Below are 25,185 nucleotides of genomic sequence, written 5' to 3' on the forward strand. Positions count from 1 at the left end.
GTATAGTGATCGAATCTTCGGATCTTCCGAAACCCGATTCTGCCAACACTACTTTCTTCACCAGTTCGATCAGTCTAGTAGATCGCCTCGTGTCGGAGAGACGTGTGTCAGGCGTGATCCGATCGTTTGATCGCCGACGGTGCTGTGCCAGGACGGTTAGATTACAAGAGGAAATAACAAGAAGGTTCGAGCGGAAAGAAATATACAAACGATTCTCCTTTTCCGGCGGTACCGTGCTAGTTAGATAGTTTACCATCATTAGCTTGGCTTTGCCGTATGTTCGTCTGATTACATTGTTTTAAACTTCAGTCGGTTTCGGTTTTTGCGTGCTGTTTTTGGTGATTCATCGATAATTTTCCCTCACCCTCGTCTCGGCCGGCTTGCTGTACTTTTAAACAAGGGGCATCCGCCAACAACTACCCACATGCCCGTACGAATTTCCCTGTTTCGCTGGTTTCTGCGACTTTCGGTAGTCTAAGCTCGCTGGTGCTGTTTTTGTTTAGTGTGTTATACGAATTCATTAAAGAAAGTAATGATAAAAAATTAGTATCCACCAATCGTGTTTATCAAATGTCCGGTGGTTCGCAGTATCGTCTCCCTAATGCCGCCAAGAACGTGCTCGCACAATTACCAGTGATACCGGGTGCTATGGGAAGTTGATAAGAAGAAAGCTGTTCTGACAACCTGCAAGAAACTGCGAGGGAGTTCTTGGCCACTAAAGGTGATCACTGTTCTTCACTTACTGCCAATCGATCAACGTCGTTCATTTGTCGGTTGGTGGTAGCAACACCTTCAAGCATCAATATTTTGCAAGTGCAATTGTTCAAATGCGAGAAAGATGGTGTTGTGGTGTAACAGTTAAATACTTGTGCATGAAAGTATTCAAAATTGTGTTCGCTTACGCTAGGGCAAGTTTAAGGTAGGGATCCGGGAAAAAGCTATACATTAAGTGCCATTGATTCGTTTACTTTCGGTACCGTAGTGTTGGGTAGACAACTTCCGAACAGATAATTGAAAAATCTTGTATCCTTGCTTCGATGGGGATAACCAGCATTTTAAATTATTCGGTGCTGTTCGAGGTGGCTTTGTGTTGCTTTTTCAAGATGTTTACGTTTTCAAAGGGCACAGGAATCGCGGAGTGATGAGTGTGGGAATTGTATCGGTGTTCCGGCTGAAAGTGTTTTCCCATTTCCCGAAATTAATCCAACGAAAGTGTTTCCCGGTCTAGCGCCTGGTCTAGCGTCTGATTTATGGATGGAGGAAGCAACGATCGTGTTCAAAGCAACGATAATTGCCAACACATAATTGCGCGTGTGCGGAAAGGTTGGGAAGATAATTTGAAAATTGACCAAAACCGGAAAAAATATTCCCCACATCTCCCTTCTTTATCCAGCGGTGGGACTGTTGGGGGATGCTGTGCAGTTGGATAACGCGATCGCAAAGAGAATGAGCAAATTTGATTGACTGATGTTCTGAGTAGTGAAAGTATGTACAAAGGAAAGTAAGAGTTTGAAAAATAGTACACCGATTGGTTTCAACGAAGAACTGAACATCGAACTCAAAAAATCCTGTCTATCGAAGGATGATCTACTTCAACAACAGTTTGAGCAGCGGCGCATCTCAAGACGGACATCGATAGAAAGGCGCGAACACACAACGCTATCACACCGCCATTGCCACTCGGTACGATACGTTCGGCACCCTGCGTGAAGCACAGCGCAGCATCCGGCACGAGCAAAAGCGGAAGACGGGTTCTGAAAGAAACACTGGCTCCGGTGCATTCTTTGTGAAAGTTTCCGCCCGTCATAACCCACGATACGAAGAAAAAGAAAGAAAGAAAGGCAAAAAACGGGCACACTACTAGCAGGAAGGGAAAAGTATAACAAAACTGAGATACACGACCGTTCCTCCTTGAACCAGCAACGCAGCGTTTGGAGAAGGAGAGGGAAGCAAGAAAGGACCACAGCAAGCGATACTTTCATTATGACGGCCTCCCTGGTGCTACTGTTTGCGTTGATCGGCAGCATATGCCCGTCCATGCTGTCCGGTGCTGCGGCGGAACATCATAACATGTCACACACGAAAGGTAAGATCGGTGTTAATTATAACGTGAGCATTAAGCATCACGCCGGTATTCATCTTTTGCTTTCGTATTTTCGTCTCTGGAAAATTTATTAGCTTCAATAAGTTAGATTTTTTAAAGAAACTCCATCGTTTGTAAAGCAAAGATTTTCATTTAATGGCATAAGTCCTGCAACAAAATATAGTTCTTCAAAAAGCCGTAATTCACAGCGATATCCGTTACAATATGACCGAAATGTTTTACAAAGCCACTTTTCTATGTAATACAACGTATAACCATTAAGAAGGAGAAGATTTGCCGAGGCCGCAACCGTAACATTATTTCATGGTCACACATCAGGGCACCACAACCTGACGGGAGTCCCAACCATCTTACGACGAACGACCCCCGTAGTCGATACTGTTTTAATGTGGCCTTTTTCTGTGTCTCTTGCGCTCTTTCTTTTACCCAACTCGATTTCTTTCCACCAGCATTCGGTTCCAGCTAATGATAAAGTAATTTCCTTCTCACAAGATCTAGACAAAATGTTTCCACGCACCCGAACACAGGACCAAAGATAATTGTTTTTAAAGACAACTTGGTTCTGGGCTTTTTAACTCCTTTGCCAAGAAAAGTTAAACTGCTAAGGATCATATTTATGCCTTTTGCTGGATTTGTTGTTTATATGTATAGATATCGCATATAAGTTTTTGTAGCACACGCTGTGGTACAAATAATTTGCTTTCTACTCGACTAAAAGGGTATATAAGTTACACACGGGATTGTGGTTTTAACGGAAAAAGTTTAATCGAATCGTCAAATATGGTTTCATTTTTGAACATCGGAGTTGTTGAAAAAACAGTGATGTTGTAAAACTACGACAGAAAGTGAACAAACCGAAAGAATGACAATAATTTGTTAAAACTATTTTTTTGTGTTTAAAATTTGTAGACGAATTTCCCCCCAAAAGCGTAATTAATTTTGGGAAAGTTTCATACGCCCGAGGGCAACAGCACAGAGCTAATGTTTATTGTAAGGCGACAAACGGTTAAACCTGGGAGGAAGGTAGCAAGCACCTGGGAGGCATCCTCGCATTTATGATGCGCTCCATCGACGAAACTCCTCCCTGTGGATGCACTCTACTCGGGCCTAACTGTATATTTTCATCTCGCACGCATACACACATATACACACGAACGGTTCAATTTTAAACATCTTTATACATTTCTGTGCCTTTTCAGTGGTACTTCTGGCTGAACTCCCGCTGCACTGTAGTTTATTCCTCCCGCAAATATAAACATTGAATTACCGAGTGTGTATGTTTCATTCTTTTTTATTTGCTCCATCTTTCATTTCTCTCGCTGCAACTGCGCCGTTATTTTCGGACAAACGGTCCCGGTCCCGTTTTGTGTCCACACACGCTAACGAGACGAGACGGTAGCGACAACTGCGCAGGGATGTGCAGGAAAGAAGGATGACTTTTGTTTGATCTTTCCTTAACCCCTCTCAACCCCCAGTTCCCCACCTCGCTTTACTCACCGTAGCGGAAAGTCACGGCTTCAATGATTGCGATCGCGAGTTTATTGACATTTAAGTGGCACCAACGCCGGTGTCCGTAAAAAAAAGTGCGGTAAAATACACAAATATATTTGTCAAGTGAAAAGAAAGCTCTACGTAACACCTCCCTCACATTTACATTTACTTTTTCCGTTTCCGATCTCCGGCCCGATTTCGATGCCCTTTACTTCATCCTTAGCTCCGTAACACTTTAAGGAGCTGCCAGTTTCTTGCCTCGAACAAAGTCGCATAGAACTACCAGTTTTTGGGTCCTTTTCAACCCGTGTCGATGTTTGTTGTTTGCCGCAAGAAAATTCCATGCCCACATTATTTCGGTGCAGCGTAAGCGTCCCAAAGGCACTTTGATGAAGTGGATGTATCGTTCCTTTGCCGAGATTGACTCTGTTAAGATAAACTATCCGAAAAGTACGACACGGCTGGCCCAGAGCCCAAAGCAGTTGGGTCCAAAGTGGCAAAAGTAAATAAACGGAACACGACGATACAAGGGGGCGGCCAGTAGGAGCCCTCACGCTATCTCTCATGCCCTCCCCTTTGTCCTGGTGCACCGATAGCGCGATGCATTTAACCGATGCTCGGGCAAAAGCGAAAAAGGTTTCCCAAATCTTTCTCCTCTCTATGCGCTAGTGCAACAGCGGTGACGTTGTTTGTGGAAAAAGGCCTTCCACTGCCGAAGGGAAAGTACGCCGTCCAGGCGCCCACCAAACCTTCTAAACTGCCTCGGTCTTGGAAGTCGTGGAAGGAAAAGCGTAAAATGGGACAGAAGCACTTAAAACATACACACTCGGTGCTTTCCACCATTAAAAGGTTAATTTGTGTATGCGTGTGTTTTGTGTGGGTCTTTTTTTTTATCTCGCCCTATGGCTCCTAGACTTTCCTCTCGAGATTTGCTGAAGTTTTTACCCGCCAGCGCCTTTATCATGCTTGTTTCAAAACACTTCGCCTGTTCCGCTCTTGGCAAGTAAAGAATCCCTTGAAATTAATTGCCGCACACAACCAGATCTCGTAACGTGCTCGGAAAGGGTCTGAAATGAACAACCGATAACATTCGGCCCCGATCAAAAGTCCAATGTTCCGAACATTGGCTGGACTTGCCGTTGGTTTGCCTAAGACATGAAATAGTTTCCCTTGTTGAGAGGATCGGTAAGCGGCTTTGGCTTTCCTTTATTCTTGTTGTTATTTTTATTATTTTCGAACCAACCTCCCGCTCAGCAATGGTTGAATTATTTTGATTTTCACCATTTCGAAAACATGCCTCCCCAAACCTTCCTTGTTGGTGAGCTTGTTGAGTTCCGCGAGCGAAAAACGTACGCATGGACTTGGTAAATTGAAATTAATTCGGACTTGTGGTCGCTTTCATCTTCCTTCCGCTTTTTGACAACGATGAGAAAATCGAGGGCAAAAAAGTGCGTTGGTTACAGACACTCGGTAGTTTTTCTTCACCCGATTTCTACCGGACTAAGTGGTGTATTGTTAATGTGAACATTTATTTCCTTGATGCACAAGGCCATTATCATTTCGGGTAGCAAACCATTTCGAAAGTGACCCGACGGCGAATCGTTGCGATGGATAATTTTATCTGCTAAAGATCTGTATGAAAATTTTAATAATCATTTTTTAAATGTAATTAGTTGCTAAACATGAATTTTATACCTTAAAAATTTAGTCGTTTGTCGATTAAAGAATGTAGGTCGAATCGGCAGACTTATGCGACCTTTTTGCCGGTTATATTGTAATATCAGGCTAACGGTCGACACTTTAATCAGCGGTCATTTATTAAATTTGCCCCTATGGTCGCTTCTGGAACCGAGCGGAACGTTTAACAGTACCGATTGCGAAATCGTAATCAAATAAACAGCGTCAGCAGGAGTCTTTCCTCGATAATCTATGTGTCCAAGCGACGGCATAGACTTCACTGATAGAGTCGAGCATCGCCAGCACTTTGCCTCTGTTCGTTAGCTCAAGGTTTGTTTTAGAAGCGCAAAAAGTCGCCACCGAAGTCGCACATAAATGTTTCTTCCTGGCTCAAATGATGGGCAGACGAAAATGAATGTCTCAAAGCGTTGAAGATTTGGTTAGGTTTATCTTTTTCTTCTTCTCACTCACCGTCCGTCCCCCGCCGACAAGGAAACGAGTGGGGCGGCAAGCGAAACATATCGATCCATTATGGGCTATTAGTCCGAGCCAATACGCGAACCCATTTGCGGACTGATGCTGCGTGCGTGGTTCGAACTGACTGGTATGGACCCACCAGTCGTCGTCGTTGGGCTAAGGTAAAAGGCATGAACCACTAATTTAGCTAAAAAATATTTGGTCTTTGTCAGAAATTAGTTAATATTTTTCCTTTCGTACTACGTCTCACTTTCGGCAAGAAGTAACTTGCGGCTGAATCTATTTGAGAGAGGAAGAATACATACACACCGACAAGTCCTACTGGCCTCGAAACATGGGTGAGTTAATTGAATTCATTTAATCAGAATCACTACCGCCCGTGTTCGTCCGATCAGATCTGAACCAGAACTGCTTTCATTCCGGCCGTGTGTCTGTGTGTGCGTGTTCATGTGGCGGTTTTGAGTTACAAGATTAGCGATCTTAAAGTCCCGGGGGAGGCACTGGGACTGCCGAGAACGACTGAATGATGTGTCGGGGAAGGATTACGGAAGATTGTTTCCTTCGCCATAGTAGACGAGAGTTCGCCAGCGTCCGTTCGTAGGAAAACGCAAACGATGACAACCATCGAAAAGATGACGTCAAATTGCGACTACAACGAATCCTCCGCCGTACCCTTTGCCCGCCGATTAAACCCGTTAGTGGAGTCAGAACGGGTTCTGGTGGGTTTTCTGTTTTTTTTTTTTATGTCAAGTTGTGCACCGACGGAAGTCGCAAACTGTCAAACTGTCTGGCCGATAGCCGACGGGCACATGCAGTCCTGTCGTCCGTTCGACGAACGGTACCACGCAATCGGAGTCATCGATGGAGGAGACTACGACACTTACATGACTCAGTTTCTGGGATAAAACCCGTCATATGGTCTCAAGTGTGGACAAAACTGTAAATAATACAAATTTCATTTGAAAAACATTTTTTTAATATTCATGTTCAGAAATATTTAAATTTGATATAACTAAAATATATTTTGAATTTACATAAATTTCTGGCCGGTACTATATCATCATATACTATTTTGGTTGCTTTTATATTGTGATGTTTATTAAATTATGCTCCAAGATACGACATTATTCCAAACTTTTGGCGAATTGTTTTGTAAAAGCAAGGTCCTACAAAGGCAATATTTTAATAGTGGAAGCTCTCCGACAGATTGGCACTGTAATTGTGACTTACGCAGCTTTCGACGGGATTCTTCTTCTTCTTCTTGGCGTAACGACCTCTTGGTCATGCCTGCCCGTTAAGGGCTTACGAGACTTGTTTCCCTGTTGTACGTGGATAGTCAGTCCTCTCGTACAGGGGAGGGTCCGGTCTCGGTTGGGATTCGAACCCACGCCGTCGAGGTGGTGAGCTCCGGCGCTCATGGGCCGATTTTTCTAACCGGCGTTACCGCTCGGCTGTCGCGGACCCCCACGGGGGTCCGACGGGATTAATTCATGTGAATCTTTCAGCCGAGATTCGGAACGAATTTTGTTTTGATTCAGCAATTTTTTTAGATTTAAACTTCTGAACACGGATGATGCTACAACGCAGATATATGTCGATCTTGTGAACATTTTTTCGAGATTCATGAATCCTTTTTTCAAAGTTTTCAGATTTCTTTGTGCTGTTTATTTAATTAGATTAGGCACTATGTGAGAAAACGAAATCGAATAAGCTCATAAAGATATACTAAAAGGAACTAGTTTTTTTTTAAATAATAATTGATTCACTGAAAGTACCCTAAAGCCCAACAAATGCTCCCAATGTGTAAGGAGAAACCTTAGTGTAGGTTCTTTGCTTTGGATTTTATCGTAACGCGTGCAACTTGTCACTATTAACGGAGGCAGGTGGGCGATCGTTTGCATCGAGTCCGCTCGCAATCCTACCGTTCCCTTGCACAAACCGACCACTTCCTGACGTCTGGATCATCGGAGATAGGCTGGGTGTTTGGAGCATCGCGCCCAGTGGTTGTCATGAGCACATATTGAACACGATTAATCATCAAACCACCGGAGGCAAACCCGATGAAACCTCCCATTGAACCGCGTGCGTGAACTGGACCTGGAGCTACCGAATTGCTGGCAGTACGGAAAGCAGAACCAAGAACCAAGCCGCCAAGCGTTAGCCCTCTGCACCGGTCTTAGGATAGTGCATCGAGCTCATAAAATCGAGCCGATCGGCAGTGAGGTTTTGCGTGGGTTGCGCCTTAACCAAGGCTGGTCGCCACCGACCGATCCGGACCGGCCATTTGGAGTTCTGCAAATTGCGCAAGAATTGCTTTGCGAGTTCGTTCGATTTTTTGCTCCCACCCTCTCTTGCTCTTACAGACCGATCCGGATCGTAATTCCAACATCGTATTACGGCTGCGCGCTTTACGATCAGCAACTGCCAAATGAGGAGTGATTAATGGAATCGCGAACCAATATGAGGAGTCTGTGTGTTTGGTAAGGTGATCGCACACGAGGCATAGTAGCATCGAATCAAGTCTAGTAGGGTATGGAGTGAGGTGTTTCTTGTGCGCCATTCTATGCGGCTTCACATGGTAGAACTGCGGGCAACTTTAGTCCACCCCGGAAGTGATATCGCGCTCGTGTATCAATGACTTGGAGTTGAAACACATCGGAATTGTGAAGTCGTCCGTTGTGGTACGGCAAGGTGGAATATTTCGTTCGAATGTGGTAGCGATCGCTCAGGTGCCAGGTGATCTTAAATTCCCCATCTTGCCTTCAACATGATGTGTAGATGCTCATCCAGCCGTGTTCTGTCTTGTGGAAGCAACTTTATATTAGCACCATCGAGTTAAGTTTGGTATATTGACGTGTGAAACTGGTTTACGATACCAAGGATGCGATTTTATTTGTTGCCCAATTTGGATCGATGGCTCCTTCCTTATTATTTTTAAACTTATCGACATGAACAAGATTTACATTTATGTCTGACTATGGAACACAATTCGTCAGAAGATTTTTTGGTAGTTCATTAACGCTGGGATTGGCTCTGGTCCTGTATTTCTTACAACATACAATTTTGATGCTCCAAACCTTTCTTTAAAAATGAAGATTAACGTTTCACTTTCCAAACTCACCCTCCATCCCGCGCTTGGATTGTCCCCAGGAACGCACGGAAACCAGTTTCTTCACCTTATCCTCGTTTTCCCAGCGCATTAATCTTCCCCCTCTCTGGAAAGTGGTTACCGTTTGCCCTTAATCAATTCGGCCACGGGCCGCAGCCGGATGGATACGACCGCGTCGCGTTAGCCAACTTCATCGATTATCTCGCACTTCGTGCCGGGGTCAATCTTCACGCACCATCCACGGATGTACCGTTGCGCCGTGTCACGACACCGCCTCCGACACCAGAGGCCGGTGGAAAAGCGACAACTATCGTCGAAAATCTTACAAACGTCCCCGTGTGCGTGGTGTTGTACGAATATGGCCAAAAGTCACGACACTGACGATGAATTCCTCGTGCCCTTCGCCTAATCCGCGCGCCCTCCGAAGTTAATCAAAGTGTCAGAAACGGTGGAAATACACGAATAAAAAGCGCTGTCCGCTCGGAATGAGATGTATTATGTGCCCGGTGGACGCGCCGGAGAGAAGACATTATGCAAATATGCGAACCGGGCCGGAGGATCATCGAGGTCGTCGCCGTTGTCGTCGTCGTCGGGATCGGGAAGCGAGCGAAACCCGCTAACCGCTTCGGTAGCGCAGTTTTGGCGAACCAATTAAAATTCATCCCCATCATCTTTAATCATCATGATGGGGGCAAGTGGAGCCGTAATAAAAATAAAAAAGCAATGCCATTTGTTCGATCCAGGAGAAACAGGTTCGAGGGCCGCTCACTCCTTTTGATGCTCCTTGCCTTGTCCAGGCCGAAGTCGGGCTGCTCCGAGATGGATGCCAGGCACGTTGCACGTCGGTTTGATTGATCGGCAACACGCACTCGCACACTTGCCCTCTCGCCGTTCTGCATACACATTCACCCTTGCGCTGAAAAGTCATGTTTTGTGTTGCTGCCAACATAATGTGCATGTGGGTTGCTGATTAAACTCGCGTCTTTACAACGTGCTCTGCCGGTGGCTGGAGGTTGGAAAGGTGGAGGTAAAATCATAAACTTTTGACCCATTTTGTTTTGTGCTTGTCTCCCACCGTAAAGAATTCGCAATCAAGCACGGGACGAGGATCAGTTTTGTTATCACTCGCTTTCTTTCCCTTTTCCACCGGTTTGGCCTTGCTATTGAAGGTGTGCCCTTTTTTCTGCTAAAGCGCCGTTTATCAGACGTATTTTCTTTTTCTCTCCTTCTGTTCAATAAACCATATCAACGTTTGCTATCCCGCCCGATCGAGGGTTAGGTTAGGCATATTTTTTGAGTTGTGACAGCAACTGTCCGACGCCTTTCGGCTTACAGGAAGTTGATGCTTTCGGCTGGCAGATACTAAAACAATGGTCACGGCTAGTTTTTCTTTCATGTTTTTTTTTACGTTTCAACAATGCCGTGATGGACTGCGATTCCACACTTTCATTTTAATTTCCACTCCACCTTGCACACATTCCACTTCACGTCAATTCAAGATCAAGATCGGTGGCGTCCCCATTGGAAAGCCACCCCACCAGAGGGAGAGAGAATTTCGCTCTAGAAAGGGAAATGGCCGGTCGAAAGTGTCTACTAATCCATCGCATTGGACGAAGCGAAAATAAAAAGAAAAAAAAAACAGGGAAGAAGAGAAAGAAAATAGAAACGAACTAGGGAAACAAAACCGACACAACACCAGTCCAAGTAGAGGATGGCGCGGCGACGATCGGTGACGCTCTGGCGATAATTATCGCATTTTAAACGCATCCCTTAATTGCGATGCCGACCACCGGACCATTTGCGATTTGTGGAACGTGACGCGACTTGGCGACGCATGAAGACAATCGTCGTTGGAAAACGTTTACCTTCACTTACTGAAACGTGGAGTCCAACTCGAATAGCAGATTTGCGAAGGAAACTAACCTACAAGCCATAGACTATTTCATCGCGATGAGCTGGAGTCCCGACACACCAACCTACCGGGGGAGAAGAATTTTCGGTTCTCTTAGAAGTGACTGAGTTCGGATTAACGGAGCCGTCCGAAATTCAACAATCGTTTGTTTACCAACAAACATCGGAAGGCCACGTGGTGTGGTCCATCAAAGGAGCTACTCGTTTGCGTGGCCATCGCATTAGGGTTGATGATGAATTGATTAACGTTTTAGACCCGCTTTGTGCGGGAATAGTGATTTTCCGGATTTTTCTTTCTTTTTTCCACCGTGACAAGGTTACAGTCTGGAGTTGCTCTCCAATCGGAGTGGACCGGGTCCGTTTCACTTTGTCGCCGATTGTTTCGTTCATCTTTCTCGGCAAACATTTTGGGGAGGATTAAAATATGCTGACCTAGATGACCACCCGGTTACCTTTTCTATCTCACTTGGAGATGTGTGTTGTAGCCATGACAAAACATGGAAAGAAAACAACAGTACACTCTGGCATCGTCAAACTCGATAGGAATAAATTAACGATCAGGAAATAAGGGAAATGGTGGAATCTTTAATTCCCTAAAAAACTAGCTTTGGATACGTCCATCATTGGAAACGGGAGAAAACTGGTGCCATTTCAATATGTATGACCAAATATGTTGGGAGTGTGTACAGTAACCGCCTCCCCTTAAACGGCATGGCATTGGGGAGAGTTTGTGGCCAAATTTTTCTATTTCGTATTTTGGCATCGGAAACCGCCTTCAGTTGTTTTGGAGTGCACTTATCTATGACTTTCCAACGGAGTTAGGGGAGTGTCTGGCCAATCGGTAGACTCTGTGCCCGCTCGCCGTCGTAGTCCAGTACACCTGAAACCGGGTTTCCTCTGTTCCGTTCTCTCTCTGGGCGGATAACCACAAAAGGCAAGCGAAGTGAAATGAATAAGAAAATAGGAAACACGTACAAAACCCCTTCGAGGTTCATCTTTGAGGCATACCGCCTTCGAGATACGATCACCTGAACAACAATCTACCGCATCTGCTACAACCGTCGGTGGTGACCCCTGGCCGAACTGGACGCAGACATCGAGTTCACGCCGCCAGGGATCGGGCCCGGGAGTGGATGCGCGAGAAAAGAACTAAAATGTCTGCAAGGAAAACTGTATCCATTCAGCCAGGCGATCGCTTGTGCGATCGGGTCTGCTCGAGTAAGAAAATGAAGCATCTTCAGGCGGGCGGCAAGAAGTGAAAAATAAGGGAAGAGTTATGACTGGGCGATGTTAAGATTACCTTCAACCTTAACGATTACGATCCTAGCGCTACGTGATGTTTGCGGGTTCGCGCTAGAGTCGGGCCAGTTTTTCCGACAACCACGCGTTTGGTGGTAGTGCTTCGATGCCGTTCGAAACCGCGGCTAATCGGGGAACTCCCAAACGAAAGTCGGGCCGAATCCCAAAGGCTGAAGTGAATTGGCTGCCCGAAAAGTGCATCGTCATCGGTTGGAGCAGCGCGGTGTAAGTTGTTGCGATACCAGCATCCCTCATACACCGCCCGGGATCCACCAACACCGGGAGGTATCCCCTGGTGATCTCTCTTTCCACTTTTACCGGGGGGAGAATTATTCATCCGCGGCTCGGTATCGACCGTTCAGCTGCATCATCCTCATCAACTCGAACGTGCCGTCCACCATCATCATCTTTCATCGGCGATTGTGTGCGTGTGTGTGTGTGTGTGTGTGTGTATACGCCAGCGCATTCGTCACAGGTTGCAAACCAGAATGATGACCCACGAGACACACCCCGGGCATGGCCGGCAGCAATTTCCCGTCTGTTGCTCTCTTCCCATCGGTCAATGTTCCACCCGATTCTTGCCCTTTAAAAAATGCATTCCTACTCGAAGAAGGGCTTTCACCTCCCATGAGGGAAATGGTTGTACTTTCCGCGTGTCCATTCCATGCTGTTCGTTCGCCTCTGGCGTTAGTCCTTATCGCAACGCTCCACCACTCCATTGCACAAACTGCGCACGAGGACATCGCACTTCACTAAAAGCTTTTTGGGGAAAATGTATGATAAATTGTTTAACGATTTCTTCAGGGGGGGATTTTTATGGCATCTTTTTAAAAGTTCTCTCGCCTCAAGGCATACCTGATGATCGATCGTCCCGTAGGTGGTCCGGCGGTGTAAGTGTCCGGTTTGTTTTGTTCATGTCTTTTTGTACGGCCGCTACCAAGATGACTTCACGAATGATGAGTCACAGTACAGCCCAGTGCCGGTGGCGTGACCACGTCGTGACCGAGCATTCCATCGGTGACGATGCTCCAAAAGGATGTTTGACAGATTCCAGCGTGCAGAACAGTTCGGTCGGCCAGTTCAATGACACTCTGCACGGTCAAAACGATCGTGCGTCTAACAATCTTACGGCCAAACAGTTGGAAAATCAGGTTCGACATCGAAGGATGTGTCCGCCATCGCCCTTTGGCGATCCACCACCACCAACACCAGCAAGTGCGGGAGCAAGTTTCCATAAAGTGAATTCTTTGGCGCGCCTTTCGCCTAGGAAACCGCTAGGAAATTAACGGTGTTCTTTTGAGCGACGTCTTGTCAACCGATCAGGCCGATGGGTCGCCCGCTTGATGGTTGCGGAACTTCGCGGGGAAAGGGCGAAGGCACGCCGTACACACATTTGCACACGCTTACGAGTATAGGGAACACATGGACACACACACATGGGTTTTTGCGCTCAAATTGGTCATGGCGATGGTCAACAATTGGACAATTTTGCGCTGGCCCGGCCTGTGCGCCGTGTGTCATCCTGTCAGCGTTAGAAACATGACAGTTAGCTCGTCCGAATCGTCCCCGCCGTTCGACAAGCGCCCGACGCTGCTTCGTATCCGATCGGACAGACCGGTGATCTATCGGTGACTTTGAGTACTAACTGGTGCTCACTTCGCAACAGTTAGTTCGTTAGTGGTGGACCACAACACGCTCGTTGGGTTGTTAGGAAAGAGCGATGAATCTCTTCAATGCGGGCAACATTAACGATCGGAGTGTTTCAACCCTTAAAGGCTCACGAAGTTCAGGCGAAGACTCAAGAGTAGGAAGCATTTTCAAAGCAAGTTCCATGCAACAAAGTCAACGAGGCAAACATGTCTGTGGACAAATAATTTCGGAATCAATTGTTTAAGGCCATACAATATAGTAATGAAACTGTACCTTCAAGGGTTGATTTCGTTTGATTTCGACTGCCTTCTTCGGTAGCGCGAAGATGGTAACAACCGTAGCTAACATCTCCAAATGGACAGTACACTATCTCAATGGTCAGTGGTTAGCGAATGGCCCTCAGGCCCCTGACCAAATGCAGCTTTGAATAGGGTTTAATAAACGAAACCTACTGTTACGACAACAACCCGCACTGGGTCCCTCTACTATATGTTGTTTAGTTTTTTGCTTTGTTTCGGGAAAGTTTGCGTCTCATTAAATCTCTTCAGGATCCCTCTCCGCCGAGGGTTAATTCGAACCCCACCCCACCGGGTGTCGAACATATCCTCGCTTTGTTTGCACTGCTCGAAAAGAGTTATTCCGACCGACGGTCGCTGCTGGCTTAAGATTCCAAAATCGAACCGAACGGTAATAATGATTCCGGGCGGTTCCGCGCGAACACCGAGAAGAGGCTGCGAATGGCAACAGGTTGGCGAGAGAAACAGGTTTTTCACGTTTTGGGAATGTATATTTCGTCGTGCCTGCCCTTTTTATTTTTGTTTCGCTTTCTTGCCCGGACCGGAGAGCGTAAAAAATAAAACAAAACAAACAAAAAAAAAGGTTCACCATGATCGACCACAGACAATTAACCGATTTGCTAGTCGAGTCGATGGTATCGCCGAATGAGGTTGAATTATGAGCTCGCTTTCGTCCGGCTGATAGGTCGTTTGTGTTTCGTGTTTTATTTTTTCAAGGGCTTGAAGATTATACATCTTTTGAAGGTTACACCCATTCAGAGGGGTTTCGGTTGGCGCATAAATTTGGAACGTGTGACGAACCTCCAAGACGGTGTCTTGGGTGCGTTTTCTACTCCCAGCAACGATAAAAGGCCGACCGATTAAGGGAAGAAGCTGGGCAAATAAAACTTCATCAATGGTACCCACCCTTGGCCACAGTATTAGGTTTTTATGGTCATCCTATGCATCGCTGGTGCTGGCCAGGGTTAATATATGGCGTTCGATTGCATAACGTACCACCCCTAGGCTGTGTGAAGGTCCGGCCCAGGTTCTAGGTGGAGTGGCTCTGCTTAGGCGCCTGCCTCTTGACCATTGACATGGTTCTGGTAAGTGGTACAAAATGTACAGTTACCTTCTTGACCGCCCGTTCCTAGCGCTCTTCATTCTTTCGCGTGCCGATCGGTCAACTTGCGCACACTTTATTAGCTATCGTTGTTATACAGCGCTAATGGGTTCTGATTCCGAACGAGATGCCTCCGCTGTTGCTGCTGCCATCCGGCCAAGCTGTTACCACTCCGACCACTCGACGGCGGCGAGACGGACGATTACGCGTGCGTGGAATAATGATTGACTCGAGCCTTTAAATCTTCATTCCCGAACTTGCCAACTTTTCAGGTCGTTTTGTTGTATCTCTCTACGTTTCTCTTGTCGTTCTTTCTTTTTTTATCGATCAGTGGATACCCGGGCGATGGATCAGCACTTTCGCGCAAAAGTTGGCCTCGCTTTTGCCAAGGGAACGTGTTAATGAAACAAATGGGACTGAAAAACGGACCTTCAACTAGACGACACGGGCATGGGAGATGGGGCTCTTGAGCTGGAGCCACTCCGGTCTGGGAAGATAATGTACACACCCGGATCATGTAAGGCAGCCGGCGGCCCCATCATCAACAGCGTACGTTGAAGAATGTCGAGCGGGAAGCGGAATAGAACATCGGCTGGCGATGCTGGAGCTGGTGACTATGGCCAGCAGGGTTGGGGGCTTCGATCTTCGACGTTAAATGTGGCTTTCACATTCGCATTCACCGCCATAAGCGATTCCGTTTGGTTCCCGAGTTGAGCTATGGAAGTCGGTATCGAAACGTACGGCTGGCGGTGTCGGTGATAAGTACACCTGAGTCGCGCCGTGGTATGACGCTCTCGTGGTGCCAGAAGACTTGGTGAAGTGAGCCCTCCGGTAGATCTCCCATCAAATTGGTTCGGTGCGGCAAAGCCAAATCACTCGAGACTCGCTCGGTCGCTGGCGGAACTCTTCCAAATGGCTGCGCGTACTCACCCATAATCAAATGTCGAATACGGGCTAGGGCCAGCGCTTCCATACAAGGAGATGGAGGGCTTTCTTTTCTTGCAGCTCACTTCTTACCGAAGGGCCCTCCTGTGCGTGCATTCGCTCGGGGAAGTTGTTACTTGGCCATCGTAGATGGTACTCGCCTAGGGTCTATCCCTGGATCAACATTCAATGAAGGAGTGAATTCCCTATGCCCCGGTGTATCTCTCCTGCTCGGCAGTAACGCTTTTTTGAGGCTAGCAGCGTAGGAAGAGTAGGACAGCGGGTTGTCCACTTTTGGCCCGGACAGCTAGATCCGTCTATCAGCGACCGTGGAGCATTGGGAGTTGTGCGCACACCGGACAACAACATCCCATAGGCACCAGGAATTGAGACGATAACGGCCGAACGGGTAGGACGATGCATTGCGCTTTCGTGTGACCTCTGGAAGGTATAAATTAGATTAGCACAACCAATGCCCGGGGGTGCCACGTTGTGCCCGAGCACGCGCACGCATCTCAATGGAAATGGGATGAAATTGAAGCACAATGGTGCCAATTTCGACGCACGGCTACCTCGGCGACGCGATGCAATATAGGTTCTCCAAGGCGGTTGGATCCCACTAGTGGGATGGATGGATTCGTCATTATTTTTCGCCTCAGCACCGCACGATCTACCTCTTACCGATATAGCGTTAACCACTTCACTCGCAGGGTACTTATGCTGTGGCGTGTTCTGCGACGCAAAGTAGTTACGTTGTCGATAGTGCGTGCGTTACGAAACTGGCTTACATAGTTCACGATACTATCGACACTTCCCCAGGCGCGCGATATGTAGGGAAGATTTGAATAACTTATTATGCAGTTGCAGTGAACATAAGAAGACTTCTGTTTTTATCCAAGCCATGAGTGGCGGGACTGTTGGGTCGCTCGAACGCACATGTGCGCACTGCGAGGGAATTTTTTTATCCGGCACTCCAGACGCGAACTAGAGATGAACAAATTGATCCATAAAAAAACAACCATTTCCTTCAAGATGAGTAATAAAATTGGAATTATTCCTCGACGCGGTGGAGCCGTGCTCGGTTCGGAAAGTTCCTGTTGTGCTCCAATGTCTCAAAGCTGATAGCTTTGGGGAACTGAAAAAACATTTCTCAACCGTTGGTCCACTGGTCGGGATTGCTTGAGGGATTTATAGGTTTTTTCTACCACCAACCCATTGGAGACGATGGAGACGACTAACCGCGTTGTTGAAAACACAGTTGCACCGAACAAGAAGACGAAGCGTCTCGCGCCAAAAAGATCAGCCAATGAGTTCGCGGAACTATCCAAGGCTACGAAAGTGACACAGAAGTATCTCAAACAACACCGACAAGCAGCATACGCTCGGTAGCCTTTGCTCCCGGGCGAAACATTTTTCGCATCAGATTTATACCAAGCCAAGAACCCCGACGATTTCTTGTACCCCAAAGCGAAGGGTTCACTATAGTTCCCGAGATGTTTGTTGCGAAAGGGTTGTTCGTTTCAAAATTCTTCCGAACCAACGACCTCGTCCGGGTCGAGAAACTTCGCAGACAATAGTGAAACTGAAAAAAACGCTTTATTGTTTTTCTTCTGCAACGCGGGAACCGTTTTTCGGAGTTTGAAAGTAAAAACATGCCAATGTGCCAAGCGTACAATGGGTTTGACAAATGTCTGTCCACGATGGAAACGAGGTGGCAGAATGTTTCCTTAATTGGTTGGCTTTCGTGGAGCTTCTGCTTGCCACTTGTAGCCTAACTTAATGAACTTAGTTTTTGTTGTTGTACTAGAGAAGAAATGGAAAATTTGGCGGGTAGAAAGCAACATCGAGCTGGAGAAGATGGGTGAATGTCATTTTAAGCTAAGGTATATTTAAGCTTTCCCTCTTAGCAGATCGTTTGAAGGATTGTTCCAACCGACTGACGATGCAAGAGAGAAAGAGAAGGGATTTGAAACCCATTTGGCTTTCGTAGGTGGTTTCTTTTGCCGTTGTGAATTGTTGTGATTGTGCAGTCGACGGAACAAACCGACATAAATGTAGAGGCTCCACTATCAAGCTTCTTGTGACCCAGTCTCTGTAGGTCTACGTTGCACTCGTTGTTTGCTGGTGCATCTAAATCACCTTCCCGACGGAAAAGAAGGGCTCGGAAAGGGAGAAACAGAAAACCCTCGCCAGTGGGTGTCAAAGGAAAGTTGTACGGCTAGCCTAAGGGACAGTGTCAAGCGCGGCAGAGTGTTCCACCTTCGAGGGCTCACTTCCGGCAGAAATTCCGACTCGCGGTGGTCGTCGAACTGCAGGGTCTAACGCCTCCATGTTCTCTCGCTGACCGCTTAGACATTTCCTGTACAGGCTCGGGGAGGTTCCTACTTAATATTCGGGGATTTCTCATTGACACCTGCCACATGCGTCATTACACGTTTGATGGAGATAGTTCCCAGCAGCGGCTCCTTTGGTTAGAGATCGATAAAATTTGAATGTCTCCAAATCTCTACCCTCCCAATCGAGGAAAGATACACCAAGACTCTGGACTTCCGATAAATACGGGATGAATTATAACATAATCGCTCGATTAAAATCCATTAAAAGGGCACCTGGACAACCGAGTTGACGGAGCAGCAGGGTGAGTCCCGTATCGAAAAATAAAACACACACACATTATTTCTTCAAATCTCCCTTGCGTCCCCGCGGGGTGGGATCCCCGGCAAGATACGAGACCTACCGCGGACGCACCGGTACCCCCCCCAAGCGTGGGTCGCGGAGGGAAGAAATTATCACTGTTGTGACAGCGTCATAATCTGTTTCCCTCCACTTTCTACTTTGTCTCTTGCGGTGACTTTCGCTGCGGCCACGGCGGAACGAACTTCTGATTGCGACGGAACAACGCCGGGACGTCCGTACCGTGAACGAAAGTGGACGTCCGATTATGCTGATGGTTTGTGGGCGATAGGCGCAGGGTTGCCCATTACAAATGGGAAAAACACATCGAAAGCAGCACTAATTCCCCGGTAAACGTCGGCGCGGCTCATTTCGTCTATTATTCATCCGCCGATGACGCGTGTTTGGATATTCGTTTTGCTTTCAATTTGTCTTATGATGCAGTTTTGGGTGGTGGCAGGTGTACGTAATGCACTCATCGACGAATAAGGTTCGAAAAGCAAGTGAAGCAAGGGTGTTTTACAGTGTTATCTCATGAAAACGTGTTAGCTACTGATCCGGAAACCAAGCTATTGATGTTCTAGAATGTTTTAGGTATAATCGCTAAAAGGGTTCCTTTCTCTTCCTCCTTTTATTATCGTGTTCTCCCCTCACAATCCTGTTCTGTTGCATCACATATAAAGGCGAGAATCCTGACAAAACGCTTGTCATTCTTTTTTCTCCTCTACTAGCGTGTGTCGGAAGTGTTACCAATCTCCCGTATCACGAGCGATGAGATTGACAGGCTCCGATTAGCAAACTGGCGTACTTAAACAACTTGTCAACGATCACAAACGATCCCGATCGCCACCGTTGCCGCTCGCTCGCTAAATAGAGCCGTTCGATTTATGTTGCCCCCGGAGATTGGTGGCAAGCATTGTTGGCGAAATCGAGCAGGCCCGACCCGCTTGACAGTTACTTGCGTTTCGTGCCGTCGACTTGAGAGATCTTTAAATCGTCGGCACGCGAATGGGATAACAATTTATGACAAAACCGTAAGCTTCTTAACGCGGCCTCGCGGAGTGGGCCTTTAATCTGTGCGCCAGAAGAGGAAGGTGGACATAAATTGTAATTAAACGAAGTGCGGTGAAAGTCAGGTGCGTAGTGGTGTGTATGCTACCAGTGTACTGGGGCAAAATAGGTAGCCCCAAAACAAGATGCCATCAATCACTAGCGAGACGTGCGTGTACGCTCTTGATGCCACCGACCGAGGGGGGCCGTTTCGCACAAACCCGAACCGCCGGGGTATTATGCCAAATATGCAAAGCTAACGGGTAATTGCATGTCGCAAGTGCGCGAACCGTGGCCCGGGTACGCTTCGGTCGTCCTGTGGTCGCCTTAGCGCCTAAACGGCATACGTCGGTAAGCTTCAAAGGGCACGCCAGTGTGCACACCATCAGTGCAGTGTGCAATTTAGTAAAATAAACTGCTACCCACGCCGCCACACGGTCCGTACCAACGGCTGCGATTTAGAGTCATGGTTGTAAACATGGTAGATCGAGCTGGAACGCGCCTGAGAGTTCGTACACTTCCTCTCGTTTATTCTAGCAGGGGATCAATAGCACAGTACCTGCCTAGTGGCCCACAAAAGGGCATGCAAGTTGCCGAGACAACACTACAAGAGCGTCTGTTTTCACACTTCACCACCGCCGACACCGTGGGATATTGTTTGCATTCGTCTTAGCACTCGGGATTGGCTCGGTACGGTCCATCTGATCCACTGCGCCATAATCTCACACGGGAATTGCATTAAACGGGTGGAATTGTTTTAATTACAGTGTAGAGTAACTTCGACTGTGCTGTATAGAATATATATACAGCTGGGGGGTGAACGTCAGTTGCAACGCCGTCACCTTGCGCTAAAACCGGAACCGCGTCTATGGAAGAGTTTTGATTTATTACACCGCCTATACCGAGTACCTCACAGGCGGCTGAAGGCAACGATTTGGAGTAGAGCTGGAAGGGCCTTGAGGTACTTACCGGTGGTAAGTGCTAGAAAATCACGCGGAGTGTTTACGGCTCTCGTCGCAAGCTGGACCCCAAGATGAACAACCGATTCAACCGTCGTGCACTTGCGCACTCCTTCATCGGTTGCATCATTGTCGCGCGATGTTGAGTGTTGGTGCATGAATTACTATTCAATACCGCACATGCCAACCACCGCGTGAATGTCACCAGAGCAGTAGTCCAGAGAACCTTTAAGGCTCCGACGCGCAGTCCCATCCTGTACGGCCTCCTCCCCACCGACACTCAGCGCAGCGAATGTGTGTCCACCAGCACTGAAAGGACGCTCGCCGACATGACGGCAATTAATAGTGTGTGATCCGGGACCGGAGACTTTATAGATTGCGATAATGCCAGCAGTTTGTCGTATAGGTTAAGCGATTATCTGTTTTTATCTTTCCCGCCTTGGCTGGGCTGCAGTAAACCGGGGCTTATGAAGTATATATGTCATGGCTGGGTTTGTACGTACGTGCGCGTTAATCTGCCAATTGAATTTATGGTGCACAGTACGCTTCCATTTGTTCCGTCGTTGGCTGTGCGGCCTATAAAACTGAACCGCCCCATGGGGAACTAAAGCCGGTGAGTGCTGAAATATAGTGCACAGTAAGTTTATTACGGTAGTTGATTTTTTCGAGTCGGGTTTTACATGTCAATGAGTCATGAGTGAAGAGAAAAGTTAGTAACCATACGTATATAATAACTGGTTCCCAATATGTTCTTTGTTAGCAACGGTAGACTTAAAGTTTTGATCATCTCGGGGTTCTTATACGGTTGTTCTGAAGCGTCAATTCGTTGCGTTAGAGCAATAGATTTGTATTGTTTTTTCGTGGAAGATTATTTTTAGATGAAGATGCCTTACTGATGATTAATTTTCCCAACTGAGAAACAAATAATTCCTTATGCTGATGTTGTCACTGCGTTGCCGAAACACTGTACTCATGCTCACGTTTGACCTCCCGACGGGTATGGATATCGCACAATCGCGTTATGTTGAAGACGGCTAATATTTACACGCACTTAAACGGGCGTACTTTGAGGAAAGTCAACAAAACCATTCGATGATAGAGTCGTTCGCACCGTCGCATCGCTATGTTGACTTGTTGAACCATCTACCGGAAAAGCGCACAAACTCTCCCACCCCACGGCCAACAATGGTAAGCATTGATGCCGTGCGGCGATGGCAAAGGTGGCGGCAGAAACCGTGCATCTGTCCGGAACCCCAGCGCCAATTAGCTCAACCCGGCACTTCGGTTGCTCTGGACGATGAGGGGGACTCTATTGACTCCAGGAGGTCAATAGTTAGTACTCGATCGTCGGCGTTTAGACGATCACCGCCGTGAGCTGGATGCTAGGCGAGCGTCTTTAATTTTTAAACTAGGTCAAAAAATAGGTCGAGTAGCTCTAATTGAATCCACGCTGACAGTGAAACGACGGGTCGGATCCCTTCTCCGGTGCGCGCTGATGGTCATGAACGTCGCCCCAAATGCACTCGCTCGGAGTTGGCAGTCGGCGGCGGTGGTGACGAACATCCGCTCTTGGTCGGGCAACGAATGCTCACGTTCCACGATTACTGCACGTACGCAGAGGGTGTGCTGGTGGCATACAAGTTTTGCGCTGCAAATGCGGGGGGAGTAGTAGGGGACCCAACATAAGGGAGGCCCCACGGTGGCCCTGTGCACGGATGATAATTTATTTTTACTAAAGGTTCGCATTTTAGGGCGTGGGGAGTTTCGGTGTTTGCGTTTTGCGCTCGCCGCTACGTACTCGGGGAGCACTCGCTCCGGATGTCGAGTGTTTGTGAATTTCCACAGTTTGACGACTAACGACCGATTTGTCAAAACAAACAAACGCGCCAACAAGCCGCCAACGGATGACGACGATAGCCAATGATGATGATGATGCTAGTGGTGGTGCTGGATGTCGTCGTCGTCGTCGTCGTCGGATGGTTGGGGTTGGGGAACTTGCACCGAGGTCAGGGATGAGTGGATGCCTTCGCATGGTCCCGGTTTTATTCCGTCTTTCGAAACCGACGACATTCAACAACGCCAGCAAAGCATGAAGAAATCAAACAGTTTGTTGTAATACCTTTGAATTTTTGTTTGTATAACAACATCTTAAACGAAAAATAAGTACACCTATGACCCGATATTCGCAAAATAATTGGTTAAGAAAGTCCAATAAAATGTTTAGATCGAGTAACGGATCTAAAATCAGGTAGTACCAACACATGATTTATCTGTGAATATAGCTAGTTCTTCGTTCGTTAAATCTCCTAAGCGTACACTTTACTCAAAGTGTGGCTTAAACCAACTAGAACGCATCGCAGAACATACACTGCGTGAATCCAAACGATTGCTGAAAGAATTTAATTTTCTCTATTTATTAAACAATTATGAGATTTGCTATTCGAGGAAGAAGCTAGAAGATGGGACTTTGAAGAAGGTTCCTTGTGTTAGACGACATATCTTTTCGAAATTGTGTATGGACACATCGATACAAACTATTCTTACTGACGTTTCTAACAACCAAAACTGCTGCTCCATCGACGTAGACAACACGGATGCCGACAGAACGGTAGAAGCTGCCAGCGGGTCCTAATTGTTTGACCCCACGTGTGTGTCAATTGATCTTATCCGTTCGTTTGGGGGGCGCACAAACATCAAGTTAAGCAAGGCAGCCGAGTAAACCCGCCCGATGTGGGCAGTGCACTTTTAATTGGACCTCCAACGCAACTGGCGCACAGGAACGAAAGGAACCATGCTTGCCGGGGTGCGTGTAAGCGCATTTATTTATTTCTTTTACTGGTGTTGCGTAAGCGCTGGGGCTTAAGAAGTCTACAATTTCGTCACAACCAGACGTGAGGGTGGTGCGGAATTGTATAAAGCAGAGTAAAAACCTTGTAACGCATGATTGGTGACTAGTGTATCAGATTAACGCGTATGATTTGACAGGCTCGAAATCGCTTGCCCCTTTGCGACGTCCTTTGCATGGCGTCTTTGAGTGGTAATATTTCTCACCCGTAACCGGAATTTATTAATTAAACACAGACCTCCGTCGTAGACCCCATGGGCTTGTGCAACTTTGACCCTCGAAGGGTCTGGAGTGGGTGAGTTTTCGGCCGAACCCATTTGCATCTGTTTGATTGATTTTGTAACCTTTCTGGCCAGACGTGCTGCCGACGCGCTTGTCATACTTTTTATCACCTCTAGTGATAGCTTTCCACCGTCCGCCTCCGCCGAGGACTGCGCATTAACATTGTTTAAGCGCGCCATTAGGGACCGATTTTCCCCGTGCACGGATTGCATTCGAAATGTGCTAAAACGTCACGTCATGCGCCCGTCGGTTCGCGTCATGTTTAACAAACGGCGCGCTGTCATCGCCTTCCAACGTCCGCGTGTGGTCCAATCGATTATTCATCCGCACATTGGCAGAGAGACACTTACATACACACCTATACAAAGGTTGGGGGAGCTCAGCATCTGAATCTGCGGCAACCAGGGCGAACCCTGAGGTCTCGCCACTTGTCGACTGCTGGTGACGAAATGACGTAAGTCTTGGAGAGTGAAAGACTTAAGTACGAAGCCGTGCGAGAAGCAGCACGAGGCGAGGATTAAAAGAACCCTTTTTCCAGCTGTGGATGTCTTTTGGCCTATCCATGGACCACGCAACCGTGCTGCAGAAGGCTGCAGTTTTTAGCCGACAGCGAATCTCTGCGCATTGATGACGTTGGTTTGATTGGATTTTGTTACTTGTTCGGTAGACCCCTGGGGCTTGGTGGAGGATAAAATGTTTCTTGCCTTATGCACACGCATTAAACTGGCAGATAGTTTTGTATATTTCCCTCCCGAAAAGAGGCGAGTTCCTTGCCGGAGATCGAACAACTACCGTAGTAATATTTCCAATGCACTCCGTGCACAAGTACTGCAATATTTCAATCGCGTGTCGAACCACGCGACCCGCAAGGGCCCTGCCATCAGTGAGGCACATTCCAGGCAACCTATCACCGTCACGAACTATGGCAAATAGTGTCCGGTACAAGTTTGGAGTGAACAGGCAGTCGAACGCCGGTGTAATCAATTAAAATTCCGTGGCTGCATTTTCTGCTGTTCAGGGCATGTGCTCAGCTTCTGGGATTGCACCCGATTGCAACACACCGGTGTGCCTACCGAACACACTGTCATCATGCGTATGTGCGCACCGATGATTTTCTACGCTCATCCGAGCCTTTACTGGTTCGTTAGTGGGTTTCGATGGGATGGAAAAGTAGTGAATTGTCATTTCTCAACGGTTCGATGATGTTAATGGTCTGCCTATGATATTGGTCCATAGGGTAGGGAATGTTAATTTAAAATATTTGTTCACAAATGTTCGAGAAAGGATTCAAAGAAAGTCAAAGGTGAATCTCCCCCAATTGTTGCAATTGGTTGAA

At 47.2% G+C, this 25,185-nt stretch overlaps 1 protein-coding gene across 2 annotated transcripts in view; it reads left to right on the forward strand.

Moving 5' to 3' along the window:
- The first annotated feature begins 1,142 nt into the window (after positions 1 to 1,142).
- Positions 1,143 to 25,185, forward strand: part of LOC131286243 (uncharacterized) — a 41,197-nt gene continuing 17,154 nt past the window's right edge. The window contains exons 1-2 of one of the 2 annotated variants that reach the window (XM_058315172.1): positions 1,143 to 1,323; positions 1,394 to 2,086. In XM_058315172.1, the coding sequence (XP_058171155.1) occupies positions 1,984 to 2,086 (103 nt within the window). In that variant the 5' untranslated portion in view covers positions 1,143 to 1,323; positions 1,394 to 1,983. Of the gene's footprint in view, positions 2,087 to 25,185 lie in introns of both variants that reach the window. The other variant, XM_058315171.1, reaches the window with a different exon arrangement.

This window comes from Anopheles ziemanni, chromosome 3, assembly GCF_943734765.1.
Source record: "Anopheles ziemanni chromosome 3, idAnoZiCoDA_A2_x.2, whole genome shotgun sequence".
Taxonomy (NCBI): domain Eukaryota; kingdom Metazoa; phylum Arthropoda; class Insecta; order Diptera; family Culicidae; genus Anopheles; species Anopheles ziemanni.